The sequence below is a fragment of the Eumetopias jubatus genome, unplaced genomic scaffold, assembly GCF_037043125.1.
Source record: "Eumetopias jubatus isolate StellerSeaLion01/CBP00866 unplaced genomic scaffold, mEumJub1_p1.0 scaffold_4, whole genome shotgun sequence".
Taxonomy (NCBI): domain Eukaryota; kingdom Metazoa; phylum Chordata; class Mammalia; order Carnivora; family Otariidae; genus Eumetopias; species Eumetopias jubatus.
This window is the reverse complement of record NW_028274810.1, coordinates 61,538,368-61,551,048: the sequence shown is the minus strand read 5'-3', so window position 1 is coordinate 61,551,048 and position 12,681 is coordinate 61,538,368. Positions and strand designations below refer to the sequence as shown.

Here is a 12,681-nt window from a genome sequence, read left to right as displayed (position 1 = left end):
CATCCCCACTTTACAGATAAGGACAATGAGGCTCAGTGAGTAAGATGCCCAAACTTAAATAGCTAGTGAGTTGGGGAGCTGGGATTTACAAAGGCCATTTTACTACAGAAGACTTGGTGCTTTGTTCTATGTTCTCCGACAACATTCTTTGCTTTCAGAGAGAGGGTTTGAGGTCTGAATTATTTAGTGTTTATAAAAATCATACTTAGCCTTCTCTGTTATGGAGGTGGCCAAATTATTATTAAAGTATACTTATAAGAGAGTTCTTTTTTTTTCTTTTTTTTTTTTCTTTTTTTTTTTTTAACCAGGCAAAGACCTTCATTAACCTTGTTTCAAACTTCCCAGACTTCTCCAGGTTAATGAGCTGCAAGGAACGAATAGTGTCTAAGCAAAAACTGAAAAGTGCTGCAGTGTCCAAGGGGCTTGGGCTTAAAAATACTAGAGATCTCGAGTCCGTCAGATCCATAAACAAAATTTTAAAAAGCAGTCATCATATAAAACAGCAGCTCCTAGTCACTTCCTCAAGTTTCATCTTCTTCAGAAGTTGACTTAATTCAGTTTGCTTCATTCTTGGAAGCTTCGTCAAAATTCTCCACAAGGTCTGGAACCTCCTCCCCTTCCTCCTCCTCTCTGGTAGCAAGTGGTGCATTTCCATCCACGCATCGTGTGTGCAGAGCTTCAGCCAGTCGTCCTCAACTAGTCAGATGGTCTGCACCAAGTTGGTTTAAGACACTGATAGCATTTCTGTCACCTGCTTCCTCAGCATGGCCTGTGATGGTGAGGGCCGTCGCTGCCCCCGATGCCTGGACTTCAGGCTTGTGGAAAGGGATCGTGGTTCCTTGGTTTGTAACTATATTCATTTCTTCAATACCAGAGATATTGTTTACCCCTCACTTCTTTAAGGAGAACTAAGGTTTGGGGCACCTGGGTGGCTCAGCCGGTTAAGGGTATGTCCTTATCTGTAAAGTGGGGATGACAGTAACACTCATCTCTCAGGGTTTTTGTGAGCATAAATGAGATGAGTCATGGAAAGGGTTTAAACAATGCTTGGCACACCAGTAAGCTCTCAATAAATGCACGCTATCACTTTGGCTCAGGTCATGATCCTGGGATCAAGCTCCGCATCGGGCTCCCTGCTCGGTGGGGAGTCTGCTTCTCCCTCTGCCCCTCTCCCACCCCATGCATGCTCTCTCACGCTCTCTCTCAAATAAATGAATAAAATCTTAAACCCCCCCCCCCAAAAAAAAGGAGAACTAGGGCTGTAGCCGTTCTATGAACCACCTTTTTCTGGCAAGCGGTTCCTTTCTCACCAATGTGCACCTGGGCTTGCAGTCTGGTGAGTTTCTCCTGGTTCATCTTGGTGGAGCGGAAATGGGACCTTGGGGGACTAGGGTTGGCACTAGGGGGTCTTGGCCAAATCAACTGAGATTAGGTGCATGCACGAGGGGACACAAGATGAACTTCCTTTTAGGATAAGACAAGAGGACTTGCAGCAGTGGTTCTCCAAGTATGATCCCTCAACCAGCAACATCAGCATCCCCCCCGGGAAACTTGTTAAAAAGGCAAATTCTTAGGCACCCAATCTAGACCGAATAAACCAGAAAACTCTGGGAATAGGACCCTGTGATTTGTGTCTTGACAAGTCCTCAAGGTGACTCTGGTGCAGGCTGAACTTTGAGAACTACTGAGTGAGTTCAAGAAATTTAACTGCCATGAGGTTGTTCAAAGCAGTCAAATGAACAATGCAGATGGCATCAGCTCTCTGAGTGTACCATCTGCTGACGCTCGTGGCCACAGTAAGACAAATGTCAGCGCGGCACTACATACCACCCCAAAGTGTGTGTTCGTCTCATGTTTCATTAGTGCAAACATAAGCAAAGGCATTTGAAGTGTCAACAAGATCAGAGCACGGTGCAGGTGGAGAGGGAATGAGAAGGTGTTTTCTTTAAGTAGCAGAGGAAAACACAAAACAGCACAGAAAAAGGACTTCCCAGGACGCTTCAGTTCCTGGAAAGGGCCAGTGGGGGCTGGGGTGGGGGCCCTTCAGCTAATTACCAAAGGCAGATCAGAGAGGCCTGAGGGACCCGCATTAGGATCACAGGTCAAGTTCACAGTGCCTTTCCTCCCTTTTCACTCTCTCCCCTCTCCTACTGCACTGATTGTGTTGACAACACAGGCTTTGTAGGAAACACAAAAGCTCCCTGCTCCGTGCTCGACTACTTTTCTTTTTCTTCCTCTTGGACAGATTCCCAGTGATCAAATGCAATGCTCTCAGGGGAAGCGGGCTGGCCCAGGAGCGATAAGGGGCCAATTCCCACAGATTTGTCATTTCACGGGCAAGCTGCCACAGCCTGTATGTGAAATAACCAGTGATGGATGTCCAGCCCCATGGAAAAGCAGCTGAGCATTATCATCTGGGAGTTGACACAGAGAGGGAGGTAACAGGGGGGACATGGGCGCTGGAACCATGACTCCTGCTGGCTGGCTGTGTGCGGGGCCCTGTGCATTTCCTTACCTTCCCTGTGGGCCTTGGAAATTGCAGCTGCCTGCCTCTGGAAGGCCTGGAGGTTCACGACTGGGGGTTTCGGAGGCTTTGGGGGAGGAGGACCCAGGGACTTGATGGAAGGCAGTGGTTTCATTTTGAGAAATTGGTGATGCCTATCAACTGGCTGTTTTTCTAAGCATGGATTATAAAAAGAAAATGCAGGTTATTATTATCTCCATTTCATGGCTTCTTGGGTGAAACTGACCAGTCCTTGCCTCAGTCTCTCTCCCCTCTATTCTCTTCCTACTGGCCAGAGTGCCCTGATCAAAACGCAAATCAGGCTGATCATGTCACCAGCCTGCTGCCCGAGGCTGAAGCCTGGCTTCCTCGGCAGGACGTCCATGTGTGTACCTCATCCTCTGGCATATAAATACCACATGACCCCAATCCACATTTCCAGATTCTTCTCTTACCACCGTTTACCATCCTACTTTCCCAACCTCGAGCCCAAATATCTTTCATTCACACCGATGGCTTCTCAATTCTCCAGATTTGATTTAAAAAGCCATCGTATATCCAAGACTTTGTTCATGCCCTTCTTGGTTCTGGGATGCTCTCCCCTCACTTCTTTCTTAGAAAGCTCTGACTCATTTTTTAAGGTCCTGTTCCAATGACACCTCCTCTGGGAAGCTTTATTTGATTTCAAAATCGAGGTGAGAATTAACCACTCTCTGTTTTGTACCCCCACAATGTACTGTTAACACCTCTCTCTCAGTGTTGTGGCATATGAGAGGGGCGGGTCCATCTTCCCATCGAGTGATAGCTGCTTGTGTGCAGGCACCAGGCCACACCAATCTCCTGCCAGCATCGAGCATGGTGCCTACTTCCAAGGAAATGGATGGTGACTATCCCCCTAAAGGATGCCTCAATCACTTAGGACATGCAAATAACATGGGGGCTATAAAGAGGACGAATTGATCTCCGATTTCCAGGACTCATAGCCTAGGGCAAGCTTTAAGGCTAACTTTGAGGTACGTGGGCACCTGTGGATTTTGGGGTTTTGAGTCCTGGAATTTTCCAGGACAATCTCAATTTCATACATTTCATCCTTCTGTGCTCAGAAGCCAAACTCCAAAAGAAATTCCAATGTTATACATGAAAAATCGTATCTGCCTCTTACAGTGAAAATAGCACAAAACCTTGTATGATCCAAGAGCCTTGATTTGGGGTTCACATAATACAGTGGTTGACTACATGTACCATCCATGCCAAAAAGTAAAGACGTTGGCCTCTGTACAACTTCCTCAGAGCCCTGTTGCCTTCTAAGAGCAAAGAGGCCAGGGGTGGGGTGGGGTGGGAGGGAAGCTTCCTCTTGCCCCACTAGCAGGGGTTACATCAGTCAGGACCAAGTCCTCTCTTCTTAGGCTTTGATTATAAGTCATGATGTCAGAAATTTCAGTTTTTATCAAGTTAAGGAGAAAATGTAGTGAAAATGAATGATCCCTTACAAACTGGGTTCCTAATTTTTACCAGGCACTGTGCTAAGAGACGGACATGGGTCATCTCATTTAATCCCCTCAACAGCTCCTTCTTTCCTTCCCCCCATTCACTCTACTTTCCTATCCCCTCATCAATAACAATTTATCTACTACAGTCCAGGCATCATTCTAGAAGCTGGGTATAGAGTTAAGAACAAGAACAGACAGAGCCTTGCCCTCAGGAATTTTCATTCTAATAGGAGGAGACTGATGAGAAACACACAAACAAGGTAATCACAGAGACTTGTCAGTTCTATGAAAGAAATAGAACAGGCTGATAGGAAAGAATGCCAACTGCTCATGGTGAGGCAGTGGTCTTTAGATACAGAGGTTAGAGAAAGATTATCTGAGAAAGTGTCATGTGAACTCAGACCTAAATGTAGCTACAGAGAGCTCAAAGAAGAGTTTTCTAGGAAGAGAAAGAGCAAATGTAAATGTCCCGAGCATAATAAAGTCTCTTCATGGAATAGCAAGAAATCCAGTGTGTCCACGCGTGAGCCAGGGCAGCAGTAAGTCAGATCCATAAGCAGGGCCCAGAAGGTGCAGAGCCATGAAATCAGTGGTAAGTAGTTTAGATTCTACTCTAAATACATATACGGTTGTAAGCAGGAGATCCCTCCACCCACCCGTCCATCCACCCATTCATTCAAGTATTCAATAAATAGGTTTTGAGGACCTGTTGAACCTGGCCTTGTTCTTTTAGGTGCTGGGGATATGGTGATAAGGAAGACAGTTTTTAATCCTTATGTAACTTACATTTTACTGAGGCAAGCAAACAGATATGTAACAATATACAAGGTAGGGATGGGCAATGAAGAAAACCAAAGCAACGTAAGAAGACAGAGACTGACGGAGGAGGGGTGGTTATTGTAGATGGCGACTCACAAATTCCACTCACAACAGGTGACCCTAGCAGAGACCATGATGAAGTGAGGGAATGAGACATCAAAGACGGGGGAAGCTTGTGCCAGGCAGAGAGATCAGCAAGTGTAAAGAACCTGGGGTGGAACTAGCTTGGTTTATCTAAGGAAAAGGAAAAAGGCCAAGGTAGTAGAAGGAGAGGTAGGAAGGGCCAAATGGCATCAGCTGGTGTAAGATGGCTAGGGTTGAATTTGAGCAGGGGAGTGATGTGATCTAATTTGTGCTTTAGAGGATCACTGTGCCTGCTGGGAGAACAGGGTAGTGGAGGGCAAGAGTGTGGAAGCAGAGAAACCAGCTGGACCACTGTGGTCCAGGTGAGAGATGACAGTGATATAGACAGGGCAGAGGGCAGAAATGGGCCAAAGTGGAGAGATACAGAACATATTTTGGTGGTAGAACCAAGAGCTTGCTGATGGAGTGGATGCAAAGAATGAGAGGGAGAGAGGAATAGAGTATGGCTCCTAGGTTTTTGGCCTGAGCAGCTAGGAGGATGGCTGTGCTGTTTACCAAGTTGGGGCAGATTGGTGATGAATCTGATTTACAGGAGAGCAGACCAGGCTATAAGAGGTTAAGTAGATTGCCCAAGTTCATGCATGTTGTAAGAAGTAGAGCTAGGATTCAAACCCAAGCTTGCCCAAACTATCTTTCAATAGAATTCCAGGAGATTAAGCACTTTACCCAAACCTGAAATTACAATTTGGCAGATGGGCCTAGAATACCTGCCCTGGCATTTGGGGCAAAATTCACCCAGATCATACATGATCTTCATAGGCTCTAAATTAGAAAAACACAGTGGCCCCTCCCCTGGGCCCACAGGGATTACATCTCACCTGGGGCCTGGTTGGCAAGTTCACTCTCATAGATAGGCTGGCAGGAGCCCCTCACTGGGCTCCTCTCAGGAAGAGGATTTTCTAGGCTCTTCCTGCCATGTTGAACAAGTAGAAAAGTGGGATCTTCAGGAGAGGCAAGTGATTCTCTTTGGGCCATCAAGTGCCTCTGGGAAGGCAGGGTCTGTGGTCCTTTTATTTCCAGCTTTCTCCTGGGTTCCTTTGGAGGAAGCCCTCTGCTTTTCTCCTCCTCCAGATGGAAGGCCCTGCGTGCGCAACTGGCAAGGAGAGAGGCTGAAGACAACTCACTCTTCTGAGATGAAACCTTCTCCCAGTTCCAGAGCTTATCTTTGAAGCTCTTGTTCACCACGACTCTCCTTTTGTTGGTTATCTCGGCATTCGACTGACTCATGTCTAACAGGAAAGAAGTTTTCTGGAAATTTACTGCAGAACCAGGAGACCTTTCCGGAGGTCCTGGGGAATTCGAACATTTCTGAATCTCACCCCTCTGGGCTAACTTTGTTTCCTGGGGTTTTAGAAGCTGGGGTTCCGCACTAGAACAGCATGGTGGGAGCGGATTTTGGTTGGACAAGAGGGGTTTCCCATTGGCCAAAATTCTTGTTGATTGTGTGCTTCCAATATCACCCTTTTGAGGAACACCTGCTGAGAATTTAATAGGTCCTGGAAGAGATGGCACATCAAACTTTTGAAATTTGGCTCGAAGTTCCTTGAAGTTTCTTAACCCTTCCTAAAGCATCAGAGAAAACAAAACAAAACAAAATGTCTTATTATTCTAGGAAAAAAGCCAGTGAGGTTAGCTGACTTCACTGTGCATGTAAGCGGGTCTAAGCACCGATACGCCACCATTGCTCACCTAGTGGGCGGTGTCAGCTGGTGATGCCTCTGGAAGATGCAATGAAAACAAACATCTCCTCTTTGAAACACTTCAGATATGTTTAATTTCTTCACAACATGTAAAGAATACTTATAAAGGAGACAATATTGACAATTGCTGATAAATCCTTTGATACAAATTTTTGGTGGTACCTTGTTGTCTATGTAAGTAAGTTCTAATCCTCTTAGTCCAGGTCCAGCATTCAAAGTTCTTTATCATCTGGTGGAATTATGGTCTCCAGCCACAGCTGAATGCAACTAGCCTTAAACCAAACAGGATTATTTATCGTTTTCTAGAAATCTGTGTTCTCCACCATCCTGACTTTGCTTATGTGTTCTTGCTTCACAAAATGCACCCTCTATCTACCTGTCAATTGCTTTCTTGCAACTTTGGTGCCCCCCTTTCTCCATGAAGATTTTCCCAGGGGTTGATGGGTAGAGCTAACTTCTTCCTTGTCTCCTCATGCTTCCATAGCTCTGTATAACTTGGCTGTTGAATTTAACTTTGGAAATAGACAAATTCTGACTCTGTTCTTTATCACCTAGGCAAATACTCTGGTAAATGTGGTATTACCTCTCAGTGTAGTCTCATCATAAAAAGTTGTCAAGTGGTAGAAAGGTTAGGGCTACTATATGTGAGGTGTCCATCAAAATTCCAGTAAGCCGGTGATAAATAAGAGCTATTTTGAAGAGGCTAGCTGATCCTTTTGTATTTTTGACTCCCCTTGGGAGAGTGTGCTTACCTTCTAAATTCAGTATATGAAAATGGTGGTAGGAATAGCAGCCCAACCCTTGGGGCTGAGGAAGGATGTGCCCGGCATTACATGGGGAGCTGGTGGTCTGGGCAAGTAGGATTGGGCTTGACTCGTGTTCAGTGCTGTTTCCACCGCTCCCCCTTTCTCTCACTAGGTCTGATTTAGTTTTGTAAGCACATTTTGTCATCTTTCGTCTCCCCAGGAGGTAGGAAGCGGTGGAGGTAGGGTGTGAGAGGACAGCTAATGGAGCCATTTCAAAGGGAGCCATGGTCTTTCCTGGTCATCTTAAAGGGCTGAGTTCCATGTAGCCAGACAATCTCCACGCCAGTCAATTCTCATTTTGCCATCTGAGGGACTACTGGGTGACCTTTTCTCATCATGTTTACAGTTGACTCACACCTGCCCTCTGAAGATTCAGGGAGGGAGGGAAATTGAAGTAGCATGAAGCAGGTGTCTGGGAGCTTGCTTGCATGCTCCCCCAGTCCACCCTCTCTCTCTCTCTCTCTCACACATACACACACGTATACACATGTACACATTTATAGTCTTTTTTCCCCCCATGAATTGCTAAGTCTCAATCTCTTGCATATATTTCAACCAGAGGTCAAATTAATTCAACTATACATCCTCTCCCCTGATGTGAGGGAAGCCAGCATTGGGCATGGAACCAGGAGATCCGAGTATGAGGCTCTGCTTCACCATTTTCTAGTTATGTGCCTTGGGCAATTCACTTCACTTCCCTGAGCCTTATCTTCCTCACTATAAAATGGGACCATTCTAACAGTTTAAGGTTATTATAAGGATCAAAGGAAAGAGCTATACATACCTCAGTGGTTCATATTTTTTTAAATTGTGGTAAGATACACATAATTTAAAATTCACCATCTTAACCATTTTCATGTGTACAATGCAGTGGTGTTAAGGACACTCACATTGTTGCAAATGTCCAGAACCCTTTTCATCTTGCAAAAGTAGAACTCCATAGCCATTCCACAATAATTCTCCACTCTCTCTACCCCCTACCCTCAGCAACCACCATTCTACTTTCTGTCTCTATGATTCTGACTACTCCAAGTACCTCATATAAGTGGAATCGTACAGTAATTGTCCTTTTGTGTCTGGCTTATTTCACTTAGCATACTGTCCTCAAGGTTCATTCATGGTGTAGCATGTGGCAAAATTTTCTCCTTTTTAAGGCTGAATAATATTCCATTGTATGTATCTACCACATTTACCCATTCATCTGTTGGTGGACACTTGTCTTGCTTCCACATGTTAGGTATTTTAAATAATGCTCTTTGAAGGTGGATATGCAAATCTGTCTTTGAAACCCTGCTTCTAATTCTTTTGGGTGTTTGCCCAGAAGTGGAATTACTGAATCATATGGTAATTCTATGTTTAATTTTTTGAGCAACCACCATACTGTTTTCCATAACAGCTGTACCATCCTACATTCCTACTAACAGTGGGTAGGATTCCAACTGCTCCACATTCTTGTAACACAGTATTTTTACAGTAGCCATCACAATAGGTATGAGGTGGTCAGTGGTTACTACTTTTAAAGGAATGTAACGATGATTATTTTTAGCTCTTCACTATCTGAAGCCACATGAGCTACAGTTATTATTGGGTGGTTGATTTTAGTCTCTGCAGGAATGATTAGGAAAAACCCTAGCAGGAAACAGAATTATGGATGGATACCCTCCAAACCCAAGTCCTGTGTAAAGATCACTGGTTCAGGAGGAAGCAAGCCTGATTACACCTGGTCTATTCCTCTTTCAATAAATGCCCATTGAGTGTCTATCATGTGGGCAAAACGCTGTTTTTGACAGACGAGGGCTCAGCTATTAAATATTACATTCTAAGGTAAGGGAGAGGCAGAAAATAAGCAAATATACATGAAAATATTAGAGACGAATGCCATGTGGAGAACTGAATAGCTGATTCAATAAAGGGTGGCTGGGTGCCCACCAGAGATTTTCTGAGCTACCAGAGTGAAGTCATTCCCGTGTCTGGGCTTAGTCGTCTATCACACAAGGCAATTGGCCCAAGTGATCTCTAAGGTCCCCCCAGCATTAAAGTGTGGATTTCACTTCCCTTATTATGGGAAACAGATGTGACATATTCTGTTGTTGATTATTCATTACCCCTGGAAGGGAGGTCAAGGTTGAGGGCATGAGGCAAGGTATGTGAGGATGGGTTGGGAGGTACCCAGGGGGCATTCCAATGAATACCATGCTTCATTTTTCTGGGCCTGCAGCAGGTCAGTTTCCACATCCTACTGATGTCAAGTGTTTGTTGTTGTTGTTGTTGTTGTTTTAAAGTAGGCTCCATGCCCAACATGGGGCTCAGATTCATGACCATGAGATCAAGACCTGAACTGAGATCAAGAGTCAGACACTTAGCCAACTGAACCATCCAGGCGCCCCACTGATGTCAAATCTTAAGAAGCCCATAGGCCTGTCCCTTCTTCATGCCATGGCCCCTGCCTCTGAGTCCTCCTCATGCATTGCAGTGACTTCTTTGTGGTCTGTCTGCTTCTACTCTGGGCCCGTCCAATCCACCACTTACCCAGCTGTTAGGCAAAGCTGATAAAAAACACACATCTGATCAGGTATGTCCCCTATTTGAAGTTCTTTAATGTGGCTTCCCCAAAGCTTTCACATCAACAGAAAATCTTTTGCTTAGCGCATAAGGCCCTCCCAAACACTATTTTCTGTTCGTTTTTGGACAAGATAGTGGGCCCTTCCCCAACATGCTTTCTTCCTTTTGGCCTCGTTGAATTACCCATGTTTTCCCACCTTTTCTGCTTTTTCATGCCTTTTCCTTTGAGTGTACCATTTCCTCTGCCTGGAAAGCCCATCTCTCTCCCACTTTCTGGAATTAGCATGTTCCTGCTTGTTCACCATTCAACTCACATCACCTCAAAATGCTCATTGGTTTTCTGCTATGTCCAGGCACAAGGGTTACCAAGATGAGTAAGCTTTCCTGACCTTTCAGAGCTAGTGGAACAAAGGAGCAGACACAACCCAATCACTTTCCTGTAGGAGAGACTGTTATTGGATACCTGGCATGACATCTGCAAGAACATGCAGGATGGGTCATGATGCCGGCAGGGGTGCAAAGAAGGCCCCCTAAAGATAAATCTGCTGGAAGAGGCAGGCAAGTGAGGATGCCAGGACATGGCCCTGACATCAAGACGGGCAGGAACAGAGAAGCCATGGCAGTGTGAAGCAGCATGGTGTAGACCGGAATACGCAATTCCATGGTACTGAAGCCCCAGTGTTCAGTATGGGAGGCTGGAGAAGAAAGTCGAAGGCAAGTCTCCTTAAAGTAATTGGGCTTAATCTTCAGAGTCGATGGGGAGCTACTGATGAGTTTGATACAGGGCTAGGACAGACTTCGATTTGTATTTCATGCAGATTAGAGACCAGGAACCAATCAGGAGACAACTAGAAGGGCCAAGTAAAAATGATGCAAGGTGGGACTTGGGCAGTGTTGGTAGGAATGCAGAAGAGAAATGTGCAGGAGGTGGTATGGACTAGACCTAGAAAGGGGAGGGAGGGCTCCAGGATGATCCCCGGGTTTCTAAATTGGGTGAGAGGATGGATGTTAGTCCCTGAAACTAAGACTGAGGGCAGAAGATAAAAGTATTGGGGAAAGATGATCAGCCCAGTTTTGGATGTGATGGTTTATCTTCTTAGGGGAGTCATCTAACAGGTAGTTATGTATGGGAATGTTTTGGGGGGTTAGAAATTTAAATTGTTATTTACTCATTTCTTGGTGCCCACAGAGCTTAAAAACATAAACCCTGAAGTCCAGCTGCCTAAGTTTAAATTCCTAGTCCTGCCATTTATTGGCTTTATGACCTGAGCAAATGACCTAACCTCTCTGCGTTTGTTGCCTTCTCTGGGATAATAACTGTACTCCACCTCATATGGTTGTTTTGGTAGGTAGAATGACGGCCCCTTAAAGAAGTCCACATCCTAATCCCTGAAATCTGTTAATGTCACCCTGCGTGCTAGAAGGGACTCTGGGGTGTAATTAAGTTAAGGATCTTCAGATGGGGAGATGATTCTGGATTATCTGGGTGGGCCCAGTGTAATCATAAGGGCCCTTAAAAGTGGAATGCAAGAGACAAGGAGATGGGACAATGAAACAAAGATGAGGGTATGGGGGTTGAAGATGCTACGTGCTGGTTTTGAAGATGGAGGAAGGGTCCAGGAGCCAGGGAATGCAGGTAGCCTCCAGAAGCTAGAAAAGGCAGGAAATAGGTTCTTCCCTAGAGCTTCCAGAAGGAATGCTGTCCTGCCAATGCCTTGATTTTAGACATCTGGCTTCCTCAACTATAAGATAATAACTTTGTGCTGTTTTCAGCTACTCAATTTGTGGTCAGTTGGTGCAGCAGGATTATGCTGGAAATGAATACAATTGTTATGAGGATTTAATTAATAAGTACATGTAAAGCCTTTAGAAGGCAATAATAGGTGAATGAGTGCCCAGCAGTGGCCAGCGCAGCAGAGAAGTTCTAGAAGATAAAGAGGGAAAAATGCCTGGTGCAATCTGTCAAGATGGAAACCATTCCATGGACATCACGAAAGAATGCCACTGCAGGAGCCCAAGTGCAGGGGGCCCCAGAGTGAATGGGAGGGGAGGCAAAAATAAATGACTAGCTTTGTTGTTTTCATTTTCGTGTTTTAGGAAGCTGGCATGACGAAAGGAGAGGGGATAATCAGAATGGGATTCAGGGTTGACCGAAGGCTGTAATGAATTTTTCTTTCTAGTGAACCTTCCCCTAAGCCAGATCCTGGAAAGCTCGGAGCTATACTTCCCAGGAGCTCTTGCAGCTAGAACTCTGCCAGGCAGAGGCATCCAGGGAGGCATGGGGGATGAGCCCGGGAGGGGACTGTGGCTCACAGGGGAGCAGATCTCGGGGGAGCAGCTACAGATGCTCCCGTGCTGTGCAGAGGGCAGCAACGTGAATGCGTTCCTACTGGAAAAATCCCACATGGACGCTGGACTTCTCCCTTACCTGTAGCATACAAACTCCTCCCCAGCCCCTCTGGAAACTCCTAAAATAACCTATTATAAGCTCCTTTCTGCTCAAACTGGCAACAGACTTGGTTGTCTCCAACAAAAAACACTGAGGAATACATTCTGGTTTGCTTTTCCTCATAGCACCTATCAGCCCCCAACCTACTGCCTATCTCCCTCCATCAGGATGTAAGCTCCCTGAGGACAGGAGCCTTGTCAGGATTGTT

The 12,681-nt window shown here is 45.4% G+C and overlaps 1 protein-coding gene across 1 annotated transcript in view; it reads right to left on the bottom strand.

Annotated features, from left to right (window-relative positions):
* Positions 1-12,681, bottom strand: part of FYB2 (FYN binding protein 2) — a 128,769-nt gene that overhangs the window by 93,177 nt on the left and 22,911 nt on the right. Inside the window, exons 2-3 of the mRNA XM_088022981.1 lie at positions 5,775-6,519; positions 2,516-2,677 (exon numbers count right to left, since the gene is read on the bottom strand). Of these exons, the coding sequence (XP_087879107.1) occupies positions 2,516-2,677; positions 5,775-6,519 (907 nt within the window). The remainder of the gene's footprint in view (positions 1-2,515; positions 2,678-5,774; positions 6,520-12,681) is intronic.